Source organism: Platichthys flesus, chromosome 13, assembly GCF_949316205.1.
Source record: "Platichthys flesus chromosome 13, fPlaFle2.1, whole genome shotgun sequence".
Lineage (NCBI taxonomy): Eukaryota > Metazoa > Chordata > Actinopteri > Pleuronectiformes > Pleuronectidae > Platichthys > Platichthys flesus.
In genome coordinates this window covers 16,718,326-16,744,530 of record NC_084957.1, presented here as the reverse complement: position 1 = coordinate 16,744,530, position 26,205 = coordinate 16,718,326, and the positions used below count along the sequence as shown (strand labels likewise).

General features: G+C 41.9%; 1 protein-coding gene across 1 annotated transcript; it reads left to right on the top strand.

Moving 5' to 3' along the window:
• Nucleotides 1-23,891, top strand: impg2a (interphotoreceptor matrix proteoglycan 2a). Its single transcript, XM_062402332.1, has 22 exons — nucleotides 1-79; nucleotides 161-391; nucleotides 1,968-2,134; nucleotides 2,250-2,275; nucleotides 2,380-2,412; nucleotides 3,646-3,683; nucleotides 4,024-4,093; nucleotides 4,184-4,340; nucleotides 5,320-5,378; nucleotides 5,488-5,508; nucleotides 8,339-8,547; nucleotides 10,567-10,610; nucleotides 11,868-12,051; nucleotides 12,474-13,201; nucleotides 14,099-14,386; nucleotides 14,465-14,684; nucleotides 15,405-15,615; nucleotides 16,815-17,003; nucleotides 18,514-18,715; nucleotides 19,807-19,886; nucleotides 20,412-20,478; nucleotides 21,951-23,891. Exons 1-21 carry the CDS (start codon nucleotides 1-3, stop codon nucleotides 20,452-20,454), a joined length of 3,279 nt encoding a protein of 1,092 aa, XP_062258316.1. The 3' UTR covers nucleotides 20,455-20,478; nucleotides 21,951-23,891.
• The last annotated feature ends 2,314 nt before the right edge of the window (nucleotides 23,892-26,205 follow it).

Genomic DNA, 26,205 nt, shown 5'->3' with positions numbered 1-26,205 from the left:
ATGAGTTTTGTGTCGTGGAAATGTGTTTTCTACCCCGTTGCAATCAGTTTTCTCGTCATATTTTTGGACATAAGGACAGGTATTTATGTATTCTCCTCTTACCAGCATCCGGTCCATTTCTAAGATTCAAATTTAAGTCCTAACTGTCTGTCTTTTCAAGGTGCAACCCTGGAAGGTTCCTCTATGGGACAACTCAGTCTGCCTTACAGTCAGGAGCCGGTGGCGTTCCCACACATTGTTCGAGTATCCGATGTGAAGGCTTCACGCGAAGGCCACGCGGTCATCTCTCGAAAGAAGAGGAACATCCTTTACCCGAGCGGAGTCAAACTGTGCGCGCAGGAGACGGCGCAGCAGGTTGTTTCCAACCACCTGAGCTACTTTCATCTGAGAGGTGAGATGCAGAGGAGCTCACTGCACAGTGTAGAGAAATGCTCTCACAGGATTATTGTCTGGTGGCATGAGGAGTGAGGACACAAACAGCAGGAGGTGAAAAGACTGATTTTGTGAGATCTGTTCATGGAGTGAAATGTCCATTAGGAAAGAGTGTTAATCTCCGAGATCACCAGGAGCAATTAGGCCTGATGAGATTTACACTGAAACAGACTGTGGTCTACTTCTGGCGGATGTGTCTCCTTACTGAGTCGGTTGAAGCAAACTAGAAATGAAATCACCTAATGACATCTATTCCTGCAGGTAGTTAAGGTTTCATCCAGAACTCAACCAGTTTAGCATTAATAGACTGTAGGTAGTTTAAAAAAAGAAAAGAAAAGAATAAAGAAAATCGATACAGCAGAGTCAGAGATATCGTATCAATATCGGGTGCCTACGTTACCCACAATGCACCTCAACCACCTCCAATTTGGTATGAGGGTCTGGCCCTGAGCACAGTTGGGATGACTTTGGGCAATTGCTCTCCTGTCTGGAGAGACAACGACTTTATATGGTCAGTTTTTATAGAATAATTTAACAAACTGTGCCTTTAGTTGTTCAAACTATTTCCAACTTGACCAAACACAACAGTAAAATGCTGAAATGACACTAATCCGTTAATGTAATTTAATTTAATGATATGAATAGCAGTGTGGGGGGGTCAGTTTTCTTTAATACTAAGTACTTTAATACTTTATGTGTATTTTAATGATAATACTTGTGTAGAAATATGGATACAGTCATAATAATCTTTATTTATATAGCATCTTTCAAAACAAAGTTCCAAAGTCCTTTACAAGATGAAATAATAAAACCTTAAAAAATATTTAAATTTCAAGCAATCTTTGGTCAAAAGAAACAAATAAAATCGAACAATATGAACTTACTAAAATGATATATGATTATAATTAAGTGCAGGATGTGTTTGTGCATTGGGTTAGCTCTACTTTCCATGAAGTCAAGAATCTAGATATTTTATAGTTTTTATTCATCTGTGGTCAAGTAAGAATACGTTTGAGACAGATGCGCGGGGAGCTGCGGTGCACCAGGTGCAGAGGAGTGTTCAACACATGTGCGTCTGTGAGGGTGTAAATGGTGAAAAGTTGACGTTTATTATGTAAGAAGTAGGATTTGGATCTGGAGGTGACCACTCGAGTCGTGTGTCTCTCAGAGGAGATTGGACCATATGTCCATGCACAGACTTTGGATCACTGCCCAGTCAGCTAACTCATGAAAATGGGGTTATGTCATGGTGCAAACATGGCAGAGAGAGTAAGATATGAATGTCAGCACCTTGAGCTGAGGATATATATTTTTGCAAATGGTCTTTCATTGTTTGAACGATTTAAAAGTTACTATTCCTCCACTAATGAGCCAGCAGAGTGGGTTTTCTAACCTTGAAATGCCTTTAACAAGAATTCAGAGTGCACTGCAGTCGTTACCGAGATGTAGAAAGACAAGTAATAGGGACAATGTTTCTCTAAATGTGCTGTGTAACTTAGTTTTAAGTGGATGTTGTGTTTCCCTGCTCTGATCAGTGTGCCAGGAGACCGTATGGGAGGCTTTCAAGATCTTCTGGGACCGACTACCCGAGCAGGAGGAGTACCAAAGCTGGATGAGCCAGTGCCAGGAAGGCACAGTCACGGCACAAAATGTTGGCAGCTACTTCAGCCAGTCCGAGGAGCACGAGACTCTGGTCAAAAAGGTTTGTGGATGAATAATGATTTAAAAAAAGTCTTTATAATAGCAACACAGGGGATAATAAACATCTCTGCAAGCGGCTGATACTGTTACTAAACAATACTTCTTCTCTTTTTCAGAGAATGTCCCGGCCTGGTGTGAAAAGGTAAAACAAAACTTCCCATGTGCTCACACACTGATTCAATGATACATCGCCGATCTCATAAAATCGGAATTTTGTAAATGTGTCGTTTTTCTCGTTGTCTGTAGTGAATCCACCAGGTCCTGGCAAAATATGTGCAGGTGAGTTATTCAAGACTTTTCATTCCAACCTGTTCATGTTCACACATGAACAGGTCAGAATTCTCCTGCTGAGGTCAGAATTCTCCTGCTCATCAGTATGTGTTTGATTTTCCTGTTCTATTTCTGTGTCTCAAGCTTGGATGTTATAATGTTTTAATGTTTTGTTTGCCTTCTCACTGTTCTTTTGTTTTGATTATTTTCTAATTATTATTTTGATTGTCAAATCCCATTTTTTATATATAGCAACAACCTTCAATAGCTTATTCCTTCAAATTATTGCTATACAAAAACACAAATAAGCCAAGTCTCTACACTTTACCTTTAGTGGAGAGGCGGTGGTCTAGTGGCAAAAACTTGGACTATGGGCAGAGAAGGTCTCTGGTTCGTCTCTGGTTCAACTCCACGGAGAGACAACAAAAAGACGAACCTGGATTGATCTGTCCAAATATCCAAGAGTCTCCCTACCCTGTCTAGTGCCCCTGAGCAAGGCACCTTACTCCCCCAACATCTGCTCCCCGAGCGCGGTACATGGTCGCTCACTGCTCTGTGTGTCCTGCACCAGATGGGTAAAAAGCAGAGATTAAATTTCCCTACCTGCATGAGTGTGCCTTTGCATGTCTGTGCATTTGTTTGGGACTAATAAATGCATCTTAATCTTAAATCTTAATCTTAACTTCGACCCACCCCACATGTAGCCTCTTTTAACACAATATAAACATTTTAAATCGCTTATAACACATTATACCATAGTTGTTGTAAAACTTTTATTCACAGTTTTCTTTCAACAACAAATGTATCCATAACTTGCAGCTGTTGTATACACATATAGAATACAGTATAGGTTTTAATTGTTAACAAATAACTTTTAAACTGCAAATTTATTTTCTATTATTTCCGTTATTATTAATTAAAATAAACTACTCTGGACATGGAAAATGTAATAATTTAAAATGTCGTCCAATATAACAAGTTAATTAACGTGTTTTAATAGTTTAGGACAACACTGCAGTTCCATGACAAAGGAACACAAACCTATTTGCCTGCAACAATACTTGTCAGATAAGAAAGTTATTGTCTTTGTCTCTAGGTGGGATTTTTATATTTAAAAAAGGAAACGATGTCCGTCTCACCCCATCCCTACAGAGTGTGGATCCCCCTTTAAAGCCTGTGTGCTGTGTATTCTCTTTATTATAGTTGTTAAGTCATGTGATGTGGGTCTCTTGTCTCTCACAGCACTCCGGCACCAGACACATCAGAAGCTCCTCAGCCAGGTCAGAGACAACACTGCTACGAGACATTGTTCGCTGAAGCTTGTGTGGTGTTCAGATAAGCACCGGGTCCATATTAGCACCTGTCCCACACGATCGTATATCTAGCTTTCACTGTGGTGTGTTAATGTGAATGCATCTTTCCGTGGGTTGGTCGGGTGATCTTGGCTTTAGGCCACTTTAGCCCGAAATTTAGAAAGAACTCAGGGTCAGGACAATCTAATCTATGCAGCCATCAGGAATCAGTCAAGGACGTAGTTACAAAAGGTTTAAGCTTCCATCCACCTGGAATAAACTCACATCTTCTATTTTTCTTCTGAACATGAACTCCACCAATGAGTAGCTAAGGGAGAGGAGGAGGTGGTGGTGGTGGTGGATGCAGTCACCAACGCCCCAGATGTGAAGGAGAGTACTGTGAGTGCACACAAAGACATCCGTACACCTTTCACTCTAAATCTATGCGCCTGTATTGCATTTAAACTGTGTCTTCTTCTCGTGCTGCAACTGGACAATGACATCGCCGTGCAGCCTCCCACGCCCGCCATGCTGGAGCAGGTGGTGGAGCTCAGCATCCTCCTGACCAGACAGGCGTACAGCAGCGACCTCAAGGATCCAGCCAGCCTCCAGTTCCAGACGCTCAGTCGACAGCTGGCAGAGAAGGTTCGTCTCTGGCTCAGTCCCTGTCGCTCTTTATGACTCCCGTCACTGCTGTTGTATCTTGGCTCTGGTCTGGACCTGCTGTATGTCCGGGTTTATGTTCTGTGATGGATGTGTAGTTAGCTTTAATAACATGCACTTTAACTGCAGTGGTGATTAAAAACCCAACCTCTCTGAGGCCGGGGCTCAGAGAGCACAGATTTTATGTTACACTTTTTTTTTTTGGTGAAATAACCATGTGATAAAAAATACAGCTTAATGATGCATTTTGGGAAAAGATAAAATTCACATATGTTTGCACAGATACTCACCTTAGGGGACTTCAGGGGTTTTACTGGTGCTTTCAAAATTCAGCGAGTTTCTTATGTGCTTTCCCCAGCAGTCAGCTCCACACACAGACACACACACAGCTTGTTAACAATCACATCTTAAACACATACTTGATTTTATGTCTGTAAAGGAACTAAGAATTCCTTGAATTTAGTTTCCTGCCGAGATTTGCTGTACACATAGGATTTACATAAAGTACCTTCACTTTACACACAAGCTCACATGCCTTAAAGGATTAAGGTCTATGTGTAAGTGGAGGGACAGGGACCGGAGGTAGTTCATGAGGTAGGGGAGAGAACCGACCTGAGAGATTTCTTTTGCAATCCTCCTTCTCTGGTGGATTAAATGAACTTGGTCAGTGAGTCTAGATGTAAGAGACCATGGGGAAAAAATATATTTTCGAGGGGACTATGGTGCTGTAGTGTGCCTCTTGAGGATAAAGATCAGGGCCACAGCATAAGAAACTCAAAATGATCTGTTATGTACCAAGAAATCGGATTTCAACCTTGATAATCCGTTCAGTCATTTTTTTGCATAATCTTTCTCACAAACAAACCGACGACGGTGAAAAACCAAACCTCCTTGATTGATGCATTGTGAAACAACTAGCTATGGCTCACATCTGATGCCTGATCGTCTTTGTGTTTTGCAGATCGCAGAGGCTCTGGAGGGTCTTCCTGGGTTCAAGAGTGTGTCAGTGCTGGACTTCAGGTCAGTCTCTCTCTGACCTCACGTTACGACCAAACCTCCCTGAAGTTGTAGCTTCAACACCTTCTCCGCTCTCTGCAGAGGTTTAACAGCTTCTCTGTGTTTCATGCAGGCCTCAGGTGGACAGCCAAGGGTGAGTCATCAGTTCAGACAGTTTTACCTTGAATTGTTCCTCCTGTCCTGTCCGGTATCTAAGCCCTGAGATCCCCAGCAACATTTCCTTAGCTGCAGCAGTGTGAGTGTGTGTGGCGTCACCTTCATCCCACTCTGTGTTTACCTGTGGGTGTGGGCACGTGTTGAGGTGTGTCACTAGTTGCCTGTGGTAACGATCTTAGTACGGTCACTCACCTGTTAAGTGGGATCAGATGGCTCCAACCAGGCGAGCATCTGTTCATCTATAGAGACGATTATTGGGGCTTAAGGACCTCACCAATTAGTCTCTGGTGGAAGGGTGGAGAGGCGGAGGAGGAGGTCTAGAGGGAAAGATGGAGTATGTGCCAAGGAAAAGGAGGTTAAGAGGAGAAATTCAAAAAAGGCAGGGACAGTTTCTTGTGCTTCTGTACGACCAGTGGAGGAAGTATCCAAATATTAAACTCAAAGGTATCAGAATCAGTAGCCAGTTAGGTTAGCGTAGCATAAAGACTGGCAATCTGAGTCTTCAAAAATTAAATGTACCTACCAGTTGTTGTTTGCTCTATTTCGCCACCTTTAACTCCAAATACAAAGTTTAACCTACACAGTCTATGAGCTTAACACATATAAATGTCAGGCTTGTCATCTAACGTTTGGTGGTGGGGGGGTCTTCAAAAATTAAATGTACCTACCAGTTGTTGTTTGCTCTATTTCGCCACCTTTAACTCCAAATACAAAGTTTAACCTACACAGTCTATGAGCTTAACACATATAAATGTCAGGCTTGTCATCTAACGTTTGGTGGTGGGGGGGTTGGGGTTGTTGAATAAATCAAAGTGTAGCGTGGTGTAATGAATCATGAGTTCTGCTGAGGCTGCAGATGACAGGGTCAGAATTTGGTTTTAAAAGCATGAATCCATGGACTCAACCTGGCGGTAATGGTTTAAAGATGTGGAGCATGTTTTCTTGTGGGCCCCTTCATATCAATCAATAATTTTAATGACTATCTAAATATTGCTCCTGACCATGTGCCCCTCTATATGGCCACTCATCTACTTCCAGTTTGGTAATGCATCTTGTCACCAAGCAAACGTCATCTCAAGCTGCTTTCATGAACATGACGATGAAGGAAGTGGATTTAAACTGCCTCAAATCCCTAGATCTCACTCCAACAGAAACCCTATGGATGTCGTAGATGTGGCAGCAGGAATCTGCAGCTGACAACGTGAACCAGAATTGTGTTTCCCACAATGTATTGGAATCTGTGCAACAAAATCTGTGCCACAAAACACTGAGGATGTTTTGAGAGTTAAGAGAAGCTCTGATAATGGTGCTCCTAATAAAGTGCTCAGCGAGTGGGAATACAAGGAAATATTACGAGATATAACCATGAGTTTGCAGTAAATGGAAAATATTCAAGTGACGGAAAATCACTTTAAGATTGTACTACAAAGTATTATAATAAAAGGATTTAGTTGTAATCAATTGCTGTACACTACAAGAAAAGTTTATAAAATTCCTATACTTTGGAATTTGGTGATAACATTATGTACATTGAGAAATATGCTCACATTTCCCCCCAGTGGTTCAGTGACTGCTGCTGCACGCTGCAGATCTCAGCTCTGTTTGAGTGTGTGAAGCTAAAAGGGGGAAAATAACCATCTCCGTCTGAACGGCCCAACTGTGGTTTGGCACATGCTCAGCTGTTTGCCAGAATCCGCCCAAACTAGGTCAGAGAGGAGAGTAGTCAAATAAAGGCTGATATATGTTTTTTTTTTCCACAGTCTGGAATCTCGGTTGTGAGATTTCCATGTTTATTATGATGATATTGATCATTCTGCTGACTCGGACCGTTTCTGACATGTATGGTTGAGACCCCTGCGTTCCAGGCGAGAGTAGATCACTGCAGTCATCAGTCATCTGTGAGAGCTCTACAACTGTTTTCACAAGTCTGATATTAAATCACACTAATGCGGGAGTGATTTCCAATCCCCTTGGAGAGCGGCTCCCTCATCAGGGAGACGTTTGTTTACCACTTTCTGACTGTAAGATCTGCTGCGTCGCAACAGGGTCAGCAAAGGTGACAATTGCAATTTCCACAGCAACGACAATTTAGGTTCACTAGAGGACTGGTGTGAGAATATGTGAACATATATTGCAGTCAACTTAAATGTAAATGCTTTAAGAGCGCATACCTCCGCCAAGGTTGATTGGCCTCATTATAGACATATTGTATTTCATCAAGATCTCTGTATTATCTGCTGAGAAATTTAGAGATTTTGAGAACACTATATCTTGCGCTGTTAAAGAAAGTGAAAGTGTAATCCCCTCCAAAGCTTCTCCTCAGCCCAGACCCCACTCCACCAAGTTTCTAGAAAATCGGTTCAGTAGTTTTTGGGTAATCCCGCTAACGGACAAAGAAACTTCAATGAAAACATACATGTAACGTCCTCTTTGGACATAATAATGATGATAGAAGAACACAAGGCAAAACAGACAAGAGGAGGAGAAACTACAGATCAAGTGATATCCAGGTTCCATCCACAGTGTCGGGTCCACTTTTTTTAATGCCGTCTTTTCAAAAGCAAGTCCAGAAACCATGAGTTTTTACGACGGGGAAATTCTACAGTGTTTTCCCTGATGACTGTATCTCATCTAGCCTCTTATATCAATGACAGACAGCTCAATTCTTGAGATCTACAGTTATAGTTTGCAAGAAGGTATTATTTAGCCCAATGAAGTATGTGAATTGGTAACAATATCATCATGTACAATTTAAACAAAGGTCATTATATGTTGAATTAGTTTTGAGTCGTCTTTCGTGTCCTCAGGTTGGATGGCGTGGTGGTGGACTATGCCGTCACCGTGGCCGTGGATGCAGTGGGGGTGAGCAACGAACAGCTGGACTACCTGACCCTGCAGTCGAACCGGGTAGAGAACTCGTACCAGGAGGTCAAGGAGCGGCCGACAGTGGTGCACACCATCAGCGAGGTCAAGAACTTTGTCACTGAGGCTCTGCAAAACACCGAGCTGGAGGCTGGTAAGACGATGACTGCTCTGTAACCAGACTCACACGCGCCTCTTTTATATTTTTCTCTTTAGCCAATTATTTCCTTGGCATTGCAGCAAAGTCACTGGGTAGACATTGGCAGGGGACGTGCACGCAGGGCAGGGCGAACGTCCAAGTGTCATATCAAATAGAGACACCGTAGACGCAGCAATATTACAACGTATGCTTACAGCACTTGAGAAAACGTTCCAGGGTTATAATAGTCTCGTCTGTTTCCCATTTGTCTGCCTTCTCTGTCAGAGAGCCCCGACACGCATTTATAACGAGCTTCAGCTAAACGTGAAGAAATAACAGAGTCTTCAGTTATGAGATCTGTGTATTTACTCTGTGCCACAGTTAAATCCTCGTTATTAAACGGTCTGCAGAGTCGAACTCGGCAAAAAAGGACGTTTGAAATCACAGCCCTCAGGATTTTTAGGCTATGATTCAATCCTTTAATTTGGCTTACACCAGCTAATCATCACAGTTAACTCTTAAACTCCCCTGATTTGATATTGTCAGAGGGCATAAGACAAAGAATCAAATCGATTCGGCACCACCCCTCTTTTATATTTCACGTTCCATGTTTTTCTTCCTCGTCATAAACCTTCCTTGAGTTGGAGATTTGGCTGAGTCACATTCGATGAGCAACAAGTGCTGTGAGCGTAGGATTTCTTCTGTCAGGGAGATAATAGAGAAGGTCTGTGAAGATGCTCACTCATCCAGGTCATTCTCCACAGTTCTGTAGCAGCGATTCAGATGAACAACAAAACAACTTCAAGAACCCAAAGGAACATCAGTCGCCTTCGTAATGCCACTTACAATTGAGTAGAGCACATACCTCCTAGTTCCCTAAGGTTCAATCAAACTGGACTCAATTTCACACTCTCACTGGCAACAGTTCCCTAGTTGGCCATCCTGTTGTTGAATGTTGAAGAAGGTGAAAAAAAACACCCCTGCATTCACACCAAAATGTAATGTATCCTTTCTGACTGGTGAATCATCAGTCAGAAATAATTCATAATACTTGAATATCAATACTCATATTTATCAGTACTCATCTGCACCTTTTAATTTGCATTTTTTATATCCTTATTTAGTTTGAGATTCTCTTGTTTGTTTTCTTTGCATTTATTTGCTACCTCTGCCCGGTTTTTAGATTCTAGTGTTCAGTGCTCAGTACGTAGGTCCGTTCCCTCTGCTGTACCTCATGTTTTGTCCTGTGTCTTTTGCGTAATCCCACTAACTAACTAACCCAATCAGAAACATTACCTTGTTGGTGGAGGTAACAAAACAGCTCCTCTTGTTTACCCACATACAGCAGCGCTCCCTAATACCTGTTAACAGAATTGGATGAGTTGGCAGCGTTTCCCTTTAAAGTCACTGCACGGGCACGCACACACACACACGCACTCACACACACTCTAGGGAGATCCAAACCATTACATTTGTTGGATTTAGAAAGTAAGTAAGTCGGGTAACCACCATTTACTTCTGTTCAGGGCTGTTTTCCAGTAATGTGAGGAAAGTGAAGGTGATGTGTGATAATGTCTATACCATCCACCTCCTCCTGTGAGACCCCCCCCCCCCCCTGCTCATGTTTTCCAGAGAAAGTGTGTCATTAGTTTACAGTGTTAGCGACCTCCCATGCAGATGGATGCCATCTAATGCTTCCATTAGTTATGGGCTGTGACATGAGGAATAATGGCTAAACAGTCTCATATGGCCGGCATGTGTGGCTTGGGGAACTTAAAGGCACAGCTTGGCGTTGTCTCTGCTCGCAGTAATAGCCCTGGCTCACAGTGGACGATATTCACTCCAGATTTCTAGCACTGATTTGTGGATGTTTACCCCCGAAGGTAACGAAGGATCGGAAGGCTGTCAGTGCCGAGGCGGCGACTGTTAAATGATTTTCTAGATCCTGGCAGGCAGGATTATTCAGGCCGTTTGGCACGTTGGCCTCCTCTGTGTCAGTTTGTATTAATATTCGTTTCACCTCTGGTTTCACAGTGTCTAAAATCCCAGAGTCTGTCAGCGCTGCAGACAGAGTCATGGTGAGTTACAAGTTACCTCCGCAGCTATTGTGACAACCATCTCTCTCTCTCTCTCTCTCTCTCTCTCTCTCTCTCTCTCTCTCTCTCTCTCTCTCTCTCTCCAGGCTTTCCCCACTTCTTTCAGCATCACACACACACACAAAGTTGACGAATCCCTCTTGTTTCATGACAGTCGTAGTATGACTGATGTTGGCTTTACCTGTAACTGGCTTTGTGATGTTAGCCAGAGCCACACCACTGAGTGCAGGTAGGGGATGAGCTCACCAGCCAGGATGAAGTGAAGCTTTCAGGATTAGTTTGGCTCTTTCTAAAATAGTCCACTGCTATTCCGGGGTGAGGGCTTCAGTGCACCACAGCACAGAGTGTCAGGAGCAGACGCTGCACACATGAGTCCATTCAGACGAGTAACACTCAGTGTAAGTGTACTTTAATGATCATCAGAGTTTATGTTGCACTAAATGTGTCTGCTTGTTCACTTTATAGCTCCGTTTACCGGCTGATTAATTTGACTCATTAGATAAATTGGGGGAATTGGCAAACTTCATCAGTAATTGATTCAAAGTCCAGAGCGGAGAGCTACTGTGCCACAGGCGCACTTCACTAACCCAGTTTGCATTCGGAACATTTTAGATTCAGCTCCTGCTTTATTTTTTCTCATTGAGCTAATATTGTAAGTATGGATCCTGCAGAATAAAACACGTAAATATATTTATACATATATTATAGTCTCGTTAAATTCAATCTCATCAACATCAGCTCTCTAGATGTGAAATAATATTCATCAAGGTCCATAAATTATTCACTGGGACAGTGAAAATGTTGAAAATCTCCCTATCCCGATGTTAATAATAATTTCTTGCATCCGCCGCCCTCCGGATCTACAAAACATTTTTTGAGTTCTTCCCTGACCCATATCACGTCCTTCCACCAAGTTTCATGGTCATCTGTTAAACTGTTTTTATGTATCTAGTTTACAATCAAACACACACACAGGGATACAAACAACTTCAAAGGACGAAATTATCTAGTCATTAAAACAGTTACGTAGTGGCTCGGCTATCTCTTTAATTCAGACAGACCCTGTATGGATTATCCCAGTATAAATATACAGTATGTCAGCAGTGAGCTACAGGAGCTCTGATTGGTCCTGACCTAAACAAGTGAAACAGTGTGCCAGTCATCAGTTCCTGAATGCACAGCTCACTCTGATGAAATACCTCAAAACAGTTCACATGACAGCAGCTGTTTGTGATGCAGGCGGTCGTTGTGGATGAGCCGCAGGAGATCACGATCCTGGAAGAGGATGTGGAAGATGTCGACCTGCCCGAGCCCTCAGAAATAGTCCCAGCATCAACGGCTGTAAACGATGTTATCTTTCTGGAGGAGAGCACTGTTGTGTCTGCAGCTCCTGTCCTGGTCACCATTGCACCTGAAACTGACAGTGAGTGTAAATCCCCCTGTCCCCCTTACCCTAGTTGCTCCTTTTTATAACGGTCTCACACTCAGGGATTCAATTAGAGCCTCACATATCAGTATCCTTTGTTTTATTTTATGATATTCATTTTTAGTTTATATAATTTATTTGTGTTTTCTTTTATTTACAGTTATTTATGTATGTTATATAAAAAAAAAAGAAAAAAAGTGTGGCTCTTATTTTTGAGGGTGCAGTCCAAACATTACAAAACTTACTTTGCGTTTGCACTGACATTTTTCTATATCTTTCAGTTCTCATTTTGTTAATCTCTTAACGAAAATATTTTCTCTGTTTTGCCACATAGATCTTGTGAGGTCTGGTGAAAGGCAGCCAGTTTCTGAAAAGGGAGACCAGCAGACAAACTGAACTCATTATCTTTGTTTTTCCAGGCATGGAGGAGGAGGGTCTGTTGCTGGAGGACACTGTGCAGGCTCCTGCTGTAGAGAACCCCCCACCAGAGGAGCTACCGGCTGAACTTCCCTCCACTGAGCTGCCAGAGGACGTCACGCTGCCTAAACCGCCGATGGAGATCGAGGCCTCGGGCTCTGACCTGGAGGTCTCGCTGCAGCCGAACCCAGCCTTAGAGGACGTGGAGATTCCAGAGGAGACGATTCCAGAGAGTTCCACAATTGTGACCGAAATCACAGAAGAAGAAAGTATGCCTGCTCTCGTCCCACCTCCTGAGGCTGTAGATGGAGCAGGTGAAGCAGCAGAACCAGAATCAGCCGAAACTGGCCTGTTTTCTGTGGACGGTGAGTCGGTGGAGGTGATAACCGAATCTCTAACTGTTGAGGAATCTGTAATCAAAGATCACGGTTTGGAGGAGGCAGCAGCAGAGAGCGAAGGGCAAGAGGTGAAGGTGGACTTGGAAACACCTGAAGCTCCGGTTGTAGAGAACGAGGCCACGGGAGCTCCCTCAATTTCAACAGAAGATCTCACAAAGGACGAGGTTTTGCTGGTGAACATGGATGAAGAAGAACCACCTGGGACAAATTCTTTGAATCCTGCCCAACCAACCGCCCTGTCTCCGGAGAGGGAGTCGCCTTTCACCCGCGTCTCTGACGTTAACCCTGCCTCTGAGGGGCTACCTGACATCTTCATCCCTTCACTAGTGGAGGTAAAAATGAGAGGAAAACTGGAACAAGATTTGGTCTTGAATGCATAATTATACTACCTTCTTATGTCTTGTATAAACAAGACCACATGTGCACATAAGAGTGCAGCTTGGGACACAAGTTTCTGTCCAAACCCAGAAAATTAACCGAGCCTTCCCCGTCCTGGCCCAGGTCCTGGCCTCATTATCTACATAACGAAGACCATGAGGAAAAAATAAAAGACATAAAAAGTATGGGAACAGCATTTTTCATGTTGTGCTCCTGACTATAGCAGCTCATAGGAAACAAACCTTTTTCTTACAATATTTGGGATTGAAGAATTTTAACCAAATTAGCCTAGCCTGCTATTTACGTAACCATTCAGTAATTGGCAACTCAGTTTAACCTGCATTGTACATAGTGGGAGGTACAGTACTTCATATATTTCTTTCAATGGTAAGTTTGTGGTGATTGTAAATGACCAGACTGTCACAACCGACAGTCCCGTAACTTCAGCCCTCGGTATGTAACCCCAGGATTTGAATCTTAGCACACGTGGACTCATAGACTAATGGACAAATCCCAGATTAAGTTAATTAACGTCTGACAGTGTCACCTCCATCCTGGTCCACTTACTGTTGGAACTCAGAGAGCAAACTATTTTTAGCAAGTAAGTCAAAAGTCATGCGACCCAGAGAACACTCTTGTAGGTGTACACTTAGGTTAATCATCAATGTCTCAGGATAGTGTATGCACATCCCAGCACATTTCAGGAGCATCAGCTAAAACAAAAACCACCCATACACTTAATTATCATTTTAAACCAATAGATACAAAAGTCAAAACATGCATCGTAAACAGGATGCTGATTTTGTAGCAAAAATGTTTTTTTATCTATATCCACTTGTGTGTTCCTCCAGATCCAGACCTCTATCGAAGGCTTGGATGATGCCACCATTGGAGAGCCAGGTGTCGACGTGGTTCATTATGGTTATGGTTTGATTAACCACACGGAGGAGGGCAGCACTGGATTCCCTTTCGACGTGGCATACGGCACCGACCAGGTCAGCATCGCCATGCCTGCGAACCCTGGACGAGCACTGATGGTGTTCTTCAGCCTGAGGGTGACCAACATGATCTTCTCCGACGATCTCTTCAACAAGAACTCGCCAGAGTACAAAGCTTTGGAGCAACGCTTTCTAGAGCTGGTAAACTTCTCCCAGTCACTCATGGCTATCATCGATCACGTAGAATCAATTTGATCTTTCTAAAATCTTTTCCCCCAGCTCGTGCCCTACCTGCAGTCCAACCTGACTAACTTTGAGAACCTGGAGATCCTGAACTTCAGGAACGGAAGCATTGTGGTGAACAGCCGGATGAAATTTGGGAAACCTGTGGCCCAGGCCGTCACCTCCTCCGTCTACCTGATCCTGGAAGACTTCTGTAACACAGCCTACCAGACCATGAACCTGGCCATTGATAAGTACTCTCTGGATGTCGAGTCAGGTGGGTGAAGAACGATCTGCTGTTGTCAGCGCATCATCTGGTTGTGGTTTATGACATCAGTTTCTTAAAAGAATAATCGATTAATAAGAAATTCTCATATTCACCACTTTTTGAGATTTAGATGATATTGTTAACACTCTGCATTTTCAATTAAAAGCTGCAACCAGAGCTACAAAACATGTGAATCCCCTGTCCAGACACTGTAGAGCTTGGACTGCAGCACATTGTATAAACAACAGAACAGTTGATGATAAATACACAGTCTTTTTCTTTTAGTGTGTGTTTTATACTCCTCCTTTTTATAATATAGCTGTTATATTATCTGACCCAGCATAACCTTTTCTGGCAACTTTCCTTCACTTCCTCATGTAGTATCTTCCTCCAGGCTCCTGTGTGTCAGTCGGCTTGTAATCGGCCATTGATGATACCGTTGATTCATGCTTTTGTTTTGGATGAGCGCTGATTATCTGTCTGAGTCACAGCCAACGCACCTGGCTGGATCTCTTTGCATTAAGCAGCTCTAACTCTGTGTTTACCAGACAGACATAAGTGGTGTAGATCTTCTCATGTAACTCTCAACAAGAAAGTAAATCCGTGTATTTCTTCAACTCAGTTACCTCTTTAAAAATCTGTAGCATACTGATAAATCAAAATTTTGAACACGTTTTATAGAGCAAACCCCAAATCAATCACCACTCTTCCTGTTTCTTTATCATCCAGGTGACCAGGCTGACCCCTGTAAGTTCCAGGCCTGTAACGAGTATGCAGAGTGTAAGGTGAACAAGTGGTCGGGGGAGGCGGAGTGTGTCTGTAACGCCGGCTACTTCAGCGTGGCCGACCTGCCCTGTCAGAGCATCTGCGATCTGCAGACTGACTTCTGCCTCAATGACGGAAAGTGTGACATCATCCCCGGCCAGGGAGCCATCTGCAGGTGGGTGGGGATTAGGGGAAGTGATCGTTTCTGTGTGTGCGGGAAAGAGCGTCTGAGTTTGCAGGTTTGCGACGCCAGGGCTCCATCGCGTAATCCAAAACAGATTTCCGAGCGTTACCGCAGATCATGCAGGAGGCCAGAGTCTGAGAGCTTTGAGTTTTAAAGGTGCTTTGTTTGGCTGGATGTGGATCATGTGTAGAGGAGCGATGCCCGGTGCGCTTCAAACCCTTTGTTCAAAAAGCCTTTTTCAAATTAAGTTCTATGTATTTGTGACGCAAAATAAGTTCAGGTCTCAAGGCTGATGAAATATAATGAGGCTGTAAACATTTAAATGGAATCAGGATTTGTTTACACCTTTGTTGGCTGCAAAAAACCAATCAACCATCTTCAAATATTTATATATTGGCCAAAGTATTTAAGAAAATGTTCAACGATGTTCATTTATTGACACTACAGCATTAAATGTGCTTGAATAAAAATAACTAATACTGGTTGTTAAGGCAAAATCTCAACGATCTGATTGTATTGAGCAGACTGTGGCTCAACCTGAAAACAACATTACACCAAAAACTATTTTTCTTTTTCGAGGATGCAAAAGCAAGTGTGCAGCTTTAGCATTTGCAATTCAGATCCATTTATAGAATCTATACATTTGTTTCCATGTCCAAAAAGACATTGCATAGGTTTACGAGTGTAAGATTGCAAACCTTCTTTTGCAATCAGTGATAGAAACATGTCCTCTGGCTCTATTGAGGCTTTTGTAGATATGCAAAGTGTTGACGTGCGTGACTGTGAACAGACACAGGAGAGATTGTGTGTGCCATGAAAAGTGCTAACCTTAGTTTAACACCCTCTACCACATCATAAAACACTCAGGCAGCTCCAGATGCTGTCGGATTGTTGTTTACCTCTCGCTGTTAATCTAAAAGGGTGCTTTGCTCCATGGAGACGGAAAACAAACAGTTGATACGTGGTTTTAATTTCAAAACATGGCATTAATTATTCAATAGCACATACAGAATATTATACCTGTATACCTGTTATTAAACACATTCTTTCGTCATTCAGTAAAACTTTGTTCAGCTGATCCCTGAATGATTCACAAAGTTGTTTACAGGGAATCTACGCCTGTTTGTTTTTGTTTGTTTAAGCAAGTTGCAGAAGTTGTTTTATGACATTGTGACTAATTGTCATCTCAGGTGTCGTGTCGGGGAGAACTGGTGGTACCGAGGAGAACACTGTGAGGAGTATGTGTCCGAGCCACTAGTGGTTGGCATAGCGATCGCCTCCGTAGCTGGTTTCTTATTGGTGGCCTCCGGAGTGATCTTTTTCCTCGCCAGGACGTTACGGGATCAGTACGACAAGGATGAGTCAGAGGATCCCATAAGGTGAGGAAGAGCAAGTCTGTCTTATAAGTGAATGTGTATATTGTGGCGGTGGTCTAGTGGTAGAAACTTGGACTATGGGCAGAAAAGGTCTCTGGTTCATCTCTGGTTTTACTCCACGGAGAGACAACAAAAGAAGAACCTGGATTGATCTTTCCAAAAATCCAAGAGTTTTCTCCCTACCACGTCTAGTGCCCCTGAGCAAGGCACCTTACTCCCCCAACATCTGCTCCCCGGGCGCTGTACATGGCTGCTCACTGCTCTGTGTGTCCTGCACCAGATGGGTTTAATGCAGAGGATACATTTACCTACCATTGCATGCTGCTAGAGACTTTGATTATTTATGATGTTCTCCTGCACGTGGCATCTATTGCACTTCTGTCCGTCCTGGGAGAGGGATCCCTCACATGTGGCTCTCTCTGAGGTTTCTACATATTTTTACCCTGTTAAAAGGGTTTTTTGTAGTTTTTCCTTACTCTTGCTGAGGGTTAAGGACAGAGGATGTCACACCCTGTTAAAGCCCTATGAGATGAATTGTAATTTGTGAATATGGGCTATACAAATAAAATTTGATTGATTGATTGATTGATTGATGAGTGTGTTGTGCATGTGTTTGGTATAAATAAACAAATCTTAATCTTAATCTTAATAAGATTGTATACCAAGTAATGCAGAACCACTGATTATAAGTAGATATCAATAGAAATGAGAATAAGATAAGCAAAGTTACATTTGAGAGAGAATAATAATAGCACTTTTATTGTGTATGTTGTTGGAATCATTTCTGATTATAATCCGTGGTTCTCCCTACAGAAGGAGGTTGGAATAAATAAAAGAAAACAATATGGGATTAGACTTATTATATTCATTACACTAAACCTTCACCATGCAGCTTAATCAGAATAAATGCCATATGATGGATTAACCAGTAGGATTCTTTTTTCATCCATGCAATAGCCATTAACTCCTGTGTATAAACACAACTGTCTGATAGTGAACAGAAACTTCAGTGTGTCTGACGACTTTCTCTCTTCCACGTAATCAGCTTTATAGTAAAGGAGTCTGGTTATTATCTTGAGGGTTCAGAATAACCGGAGACATCCTGTGGCCGTATCCTCAGTTGAACGGGCAAAATGATCCACCGCACCATCTCTTCATCGTCCATAGTTTACAGCAGTGTGGTCAACGTCTCCCTCTCCCTCCCTTTCCTCCTGTCTTCTTCACTTTTTCTCGGTGTTTATGTGAGTGTGTATGTTTGTGTGTGCGTCTGGCATTGACCACAGCAGCCCTTCAGAGCCAATTAGTTGATCAGATATCGCACTGATCTATTTCCAAAAAGCCTTAAACACCCAACACAAGAGGCTTTGTGATTGTCTGGTGTCTGACCGGGACATCAACAGAAGGTCAGGGACGGTTAATCAAAGTCTTATTCAATGCAGCTCAGTTTTGTTTTGTGGCTCCCAAGACAGTGTGTCGCCGGCCTCTCCTCACTTCTCTGTGTGTTGTGTTTCAGGGGGGCAGAGAGCCTTCCGTCTCTGGAGAGGGCGACCAAGTACAATCCCATGTATGAGAGTGAGGCGACCACAGGCTATAGCCACTACTATCGGCGCTATCCGGAATATCCAGTGCACAGCAGCGCCAGTGCCGAGGCCTCCACGGACTTCAGCAGCGAGGAGATACGACACATCTACGAGAACAGTGAATTAACCAAGGAGGTGTGTTTGTGCACCGCTGTACCGTGATTGATGTGTGAGTCACAATGATGAGGCCTTTAATGTTTAAAAATAGAACATCTGATACTGTTATTATTCAATGAAATATTACCAAGCAGTCGTGCTTTTCTGCTAATGCCCTATCTCACTATGTCCAAGCAGTGTTTCCCATTAATTATCTAGACTGTGGCAGCCCGCCATATTATAATGTGCCCCGTTACAGCTACATAACGAACCTACACATTGTTTTGCACCTCTCATAATAATATAATAGAACTCTGACTTGGTGTTTTGCTCAATTGCTTCACTGTATAGCTATGATCTGCCCTGTTTAACATGTGCTTTTTTACACTATTGTCCATTCAGTATTTACCATCCACGCAGACAGTCCGACCTCATAGTATCAGCTGCTGTTGTGCGTCTACCCGCAAGTGACATCAATGCAGTTCTCTCTCTCACGCAAGAACGTGTCTGTGTACTTGTTACTTGGAAAAAAACATCTTGGATCAACCCATTTATTCTGATCCGCTCCAAACTGTAATGGGTTCTCCCACGGGTCATGCTCCACCCCTCCACACATTTTCACGGAAATCCGTTCAGTAGTTTTAGCTTGATGCTAAATAACTACCAAACACAGATGAAAACAGAACCTCCTTGGCGAAGGTAATAAAAGATCAAAGCGAATGTTAGGGGCGAATAAAAGATTCAGCTTTTTAACTTGTGTTTCATGATTTACACACTCTGGAGGCGCTACAGCTCTATTTTTGGAAGGTGTGTTGGAGATTAAATTTTTTAGTCTGGATGGATAGTTCAGTCAGGTAAATTCGTCTCGCTCAATGCCATCTGGATGCCAGTTACCAAGCACAGCCAGCGCACATCTTTCTTTTCTCACCTCCACATTTGACCTGAAATGAATCTGGACCGCAAACTCGAAGGCTGCAGAATTGTTTCGTTCCAACAATTACTTTTGCATCCTTGAAATCAGAAAATAATTGTGTTTTGTTTGCGCCCACAGACCGTTCATTTGACTGTTTATCTGCTCGTGATGCGCTGATGTAATTTTCCCCCTGGACTGATATCATGTGTTTCTGCAGGAAATCCAAGACAGGATACGCATCATCGAGCTCTACGCTAAGGACCGGCAGTTTGCAGACTTTGTACGGCAGCATCAAGCGTGAGTTTCTCTCCGACTTGTTTTTCCCCCTTTTCTACACTGCGATGAGATAAACAGGCCGGGCAGGATGTGAAGAAATAGGGAAGTGGGTTAGCGATACTGGATGCTGACAAAAGACAAAATCAAAGTGAAAAAATGGTTGGTTGAAAGCTGGAGGAGATGAAGGATGCAAACCATGCCAAATCAGTGAGGAGACACATCTATCATTACCAAATCTTCAGCAGCCAGGCCCGGAGCTGATACAGTGAGACAGAAACAATTACGACACACAGACATTCCTCTGTCTGCCAACAGTTTGGCAGGAACAGTGTCTGTGTGTAATGGCTGTGAGGGTATTTAAGAGGGATCTGGCTGAAGATGCCTCTTGTCTGTGCCATGCAGATTCTACGTGCCAGAAAAGCCTAAGTTAAGTTGTGGGCACTTGTATGTGCAGAAAGTAAAGTAACTCATATCCAATGTGTTTCTGTCTGTGTGTGTGTGTGTTTGTGTGTGTGTGTGTGCGTGTGTATGTGTTTGTGTTTGCAGGGTCATCGATACCCGCAATGAGAGCTCCGCTTCACAGACTTGAAATTTTGCTGTCAACAACAAGAAGGTATTTCCGCTTCATTTGTAGATTTAAAGTTCCAGTACAATCCTCCTCAAAGTTTTAAAATACCAATGAATAATATATATTTTTCCGTCAAGGCCTATGCAAAGGTAGAACAACGGTTTTAGGAATGGGACAAATTATGGTCTAGATACATATGGGCATCTACGTCTTTGGCCTCTTGTCCACACCCGAACTGCCGACTCGATCTGCCGGCAGCCCCAGGGGCGGAGTTAAAACCACAGCATTCAAGTCAGTGAGACGAGAACACCGACCGATCTCACAGCCTTCGATTTTCTCTTTGAAGATGAAACGCATGTTTAGGAAATGCACGTCTTTTTGAACAAAGAGGAATGAACAGAAAGAGTGACTGAGAACTTTCTTTTGGCTGAAAATAAAAACTATTGTGAAAAGTGACCATGTGTAAATACATACACTAACCAACAGTGAGAAGCAGATGGAATGCTCACAATGTTCTTCTCTGATTAGACGGATAGTTGATGTAGACGTTATGGCCACCTACTGCCTTGCAATGCTGTTTGAGTATTTGTGGTAACTTTTATGATCTTCTCTGGTTGGAGACATTTTGTAAAGCAAAGGTTGTGTGGATTTATAAATTTTTTTAAATGGAGGAAAATATCCGTTCAAAATACTATTGGCAGTGTAGACAAGAAGAAAAAATGGCACTCATCATGGGAGAAGAAACACTTGTTCAGATGAGGAGTACAGTTTTAAAATGAGTTGCAATTTGTCCCAGGATTTAGTTGTAGGAAATAAAGGAACTTTGTTGCATCAATACTACTCTCCTGACTGTAGCTGAAGCTAGCTGACGTTTGGATTAGTCTAGAATAATGACTGGAAAGTGGTGAATCAAGGCAGCCTCAATCCAGGGTCAACAGAATTATCCCAGCAGCGTCCTCTAATGCTCACTTATCATAATGATACATCTCATTTGTTTAACCCCCAAAAAAACAATTGGAGAAATATCAAGTCAAAGTTTTGCAGAGGTTCACTTGAAGGGTTTTGTCGTTGGCCATGAGCAGCTGGCGGGAAAACACACGTCTCTCCAGGAAGTTTTTCGTAAAGCCAAGAAATAGTCCGGTACAAATCCCCACTAATATGACGAATTATCATCTTCAAGGTTTGGTTTTTGATTTTGATTTTGAAAAATGAATTCTTTCTGTACAGAGCCATACTTTCTGTTTCACCATTTTTCCAGTTGCTAAGCTAAATTAACCAGCTGCTCCAGCTTTATTACAACCAAGCAATCAAGTGGCATCAATCTTTTCAGCATATAAGTGTACGTTAAACTGTACTTTTAGTGGGTTCATTGCATATGGTGCCTATGTTATTTCATTACAAGGCTTTAAAACCAATTACTTATGTTTGTAGTTCGAAATATTTTGCTCAAAACTCTAAAAGGCTGTTATGTGTGTGTTTTAAGTTGGTGTTTATATACTCTATCTTCTGCTTTACAGCAACATGCCTCTGTGTGACGTGAAGCTCTCTGTTACTTTCTTCTTCTTGGCTGTGGTTCTCAGAGCCTGGACCTCGCTGTTTAAAAGGACTGCCATTAAGTACCATGATTCTCCTAACGAAGGGCCCCTGTCTGTGCGTCTGTCCCTGCCTGTGTGGACAGAGCTGCTGACTCTTCTTCCTCGGTGCCTTCCTCTCCTGACTTGAGCTGTGACATCAAGGATCTGTGTTTTTTTTCTGCTGCTCATCCACAGGACATCTTCCTTTGGGTCAGACTGGACGCATTCTATCACTTGAAATATACACAGACACTAATGAAATACTGTGTAGTACTTTTGTGTAGGGGCTTTTTGTTTCATCATCATTTGTCCGTTCTAAAAAAGGGAAGATTGTAAATATGTATATAGTGTTTGCTAGTCGATATTATTGAATACAAGTTTGTATCTCTATAAGGCTCAAATGGGCTCTTTAGGTCTTCATAAGAGAGATGCAGAGAAAGTTGCTGCTTTTTAGTCAATGGTGCTATCTCCATGTAAAAATACACTTTGAAGGTAGTGATTTATAATAACTAAGTTTGACAATTTAAAAGCTACACCAAACGATCAAGACTGTATAATAGATTTGTGTTAGTTTAGTATTTTGGGAAATATGAGTATATATATATATATATGAGTATTTTTGGAAAATCTTAAATCGCTTTCTAACATTATGTCCGGAAAATGTCTGGAAAATTGGGCCTGGACAATATCCAGAGTTTGTCTTTCACGTATGAAGAACGCGTAAAAATATAAAAATTCGCATTTACGTTTATTTGCTAGAAATCAGATAAGTATATTTCCCAAAACGTTGAACTATGAGGTGGACACATTTAGTGTTAGCATTTGTGTCTCACCATACATCAATGTAAAAGCAGTCTTAACTTTAAATGCAGAGTCATTCCAAGCTAGTTTTCGACTGGCAGATGATTTTCCTGCCTCTTCGAGGGCCTCATCAGTCAGAAGCTTTGGTGTTATGTTTGTAAATGTGTAGCGTTGCAGACATGATAAAATGAAAACAGTGGTGAGGCGAGAAAGACGGAGCATGAACCCTCTATAGCGCTGGGATCCAGAAATAATTGAAAACACATTTCACTGGAAAAAATGCTCCGGGGCAAGTGTCCCAGGGATTTGATCAAATGGTCTGCTTTCAGATCTCATATGTAATGCAAGTGAAAGAATAGGAAAAGCAAGCTTATAAATAACATGTGTGCTTTAGAGAGACAACCTCAAGCTGCGGCTCATGTTGAAAAAACGTCAAGGTTACCAGCAATTCTTGGTAAAGAATGATCTGCCTACCAGTTTGGCCATTATCCTGCTCCTCAATGTGAAACCTTGTGACAGAATAATTCCAGTGTTTTTCTTTGGTATTTTCATACGTTCCTCCCTGGGCTTGTTGTGCTTGACCCCTCTCGTCCCTCGAGTGGATCCTCACAGCTGCAGCGGATTAGGATCTGAAGGTTTTTTCGTTTTTTTCTAATCCAGTGTAACCGTCAGTTCGGTTCGGAGGTCGGATCGACACGTAGATCCTGTCCTAGCTTCTTGTTTACATGACATGCTTCTCGTCCCCTTGCTGTCCCTTCAGACCCGAGCGATAAACACTGGCGACGCAGACTCTTGTGACAGTGTCATGCCTTTCGCAATCTGCATCTTCCATGTCATTTTTATATTCATTTACATGCTTTTTGTGTGTCTGCACATAGTCCAACACCCTCTAACTGCCACAAACAGCCAATCATCTCACACCATCTTCTGTCAAGTACATAACAGTGAATATAATGTATTGTTGCATTGTAGGCTGTGAATCGTGTGTCTCAAATGTTTCAATATATTCAGATATTCTTTTTATACTGTTTCACCAATTTAACCATGTTACCATACTGTGCAGCTGTGTAAACATTCAAATAAAAAATGTAAATAATTAAAATGTTTTTATATAAAATGCAGACTTAGGCTCCGCTGTACATTTACTTCAATACAATATTATGGGACATTTTTAGATCTCTGCAGGATTATTACCTATTCATTATATATATTTGTTGTATTTAATAGTAAAAATAGTACTTTAACTACGGTAAAATTTTGTATTGTAATACTTTTTCACACTGTCTTTGTGTGAACAGTGGTGAAATACAATTGTAGTATGGTAGGACTGTCTGATACTGTCCGTGCTCCGCAGAGAGTCACTGGTATAGTGGTTGCCTCCACCATGTTGTTGGCCAGTTGTTTAGTTGCGTCCAGATAATCTGAAGAGCAGATTAGCCCCAGCAGGTATAGATTATAGGATCGTCTGTAGCCATGACAGTTTCTAAAAGAGTATATGCCAGTAATCATCCTGCGTCACAGACTAACAAGTTTGCCAGAGTCTTGCTGGGTGTTTTAATTCCTATACAAGTGCAGCACATTGTGTAAATAGACCCTCAGCCTGGTAAGACAAGTACAATGGGTAATTGTGTAGCATCTAGAAAGAAATTGCATCCAGCTGCCCCCTTTTTTGTTATGTTTTTTTGTATGAGCATTGTTCCAGGGGTTTGGTTTTTATTTTGTGTGGTTTGGTGTGGCCAACGATGGTGTCATTTGTTTTTATTTCATATTAGAAAATCGACTCACTGCGGTAATAGAGCAGGAGGGTGTGCCCTCCTTCGGTCTCACCGTGTTAAATGTTACTGTTGGACAAGGAGTGGCAGCAACAAGTAGCTGTGCACTGACCCAGTTTGGAAAAGTTACCAGTATGAAGTCAGTGTCTCTTCAGCGCAGGGCAACATGGGTGAAAAATGGAAAACACAGAATGAGGGAGGAAATCGTCTCTGCACGCTGACTGACTGACATGCAGTGTTTTCGTGCCGGAGCATAATTTGGGTCGAGGAGCGAGGAACAGATGAGAAGTTCCATTAACGTCAGTTGTTCTTGACCAGGTGCGTTGAAGCTTGTCCATGTGAGAGAAGCATCTGATCCCAGCGACAGACCTCCACTCAAGTCGCTGCCAATTCACTGGGTGTGTAATATATGGCAAAGTCATTCCCCTGCAATCATTCTTTCAAATGAAAACGAATCCAACTTCTTCCATCCTGTCTCTACAGTCACACAGAAAACCCTCCGAGCAACATGATGAATGTAACTATTACAGCAGCCATTATATTGTCATTTAATCTGTGCCGTCATTTAGTGATATCAAAAGTTGTATTTCTGCTTGGTAGATTCATTTTAAAGGCATACAGTAAACATTGTGTAAACAGTAACAGATGTAGGGCCTATATATAGTATTCATCATTTCCTGTCAAGTCAAAGTTTATTTATATGGCAAGATTAAGACAGCCACAGTTTACCAACAAGCTTAAAAAATTTAAATAAAAGAAGACAAATATACTTTATATAAAAAAACTGAATAAATACAAAATGAAGATAGCATTAAACATATCCCTCTGTAAACTAGTGTGGTATAAAAGTACTCTTGTATTAAGTGGAAATACTTAATGGAAAATACAACTATATCAAATTTGCACTTAATTGGGAGAGACACATTTTCCTGAATCAGTGAAACAGCGCCCCCCTGGTCAGACGCCACATTGCAGCTTTTACATATATTTTCAGGGTTCTTATATTTTGAATGATTCATTATATTTAATAAAAAGGAAAAAAATAGCTTCTATGTCATGTGACCCACTTACTCGCATTGATACCCTATGGAAACTCTTTTATTTGATTTTAGTATTTATCCAATTCACTATTGGTTTTGAGTCAGTGGGTCACATGACATGGAAGCTATGTGTTTCTTTTTCAATATTCATATAAATATAAGAAGTGTGTCCTGTCTATAAGTCATCAATACATTTTCAATGTTTGGATTCAGTTGGTCACATGACATGGAAGCTCTCAAATAAATGTGCTTCTGATGCACTAAAATCCAATAATAAAATGTGTCTTTATGTTGGTATATATATATATATATCCCAAATTCCAAATTTGGGAACCACAATGTTCTTTTTTTAGATAAATAAATCAATGATTAAAGGAAATAAAACTCAGTTTTAGGATATATCGGCAAAAGATAAAAGAAATGATGTTGATTGATTGAGTAGAGTTAAAGCCTTTGAATTGTGAACATTTGCTCCATTCCTTTATTTCCATTGGATTTTGGACTGTTACTCAGACATAACATTACATTTAAAGACGTCACCCTGGACCTTGGAAAAATCGTTGAATCTATTCTGAGCAAAGAAGA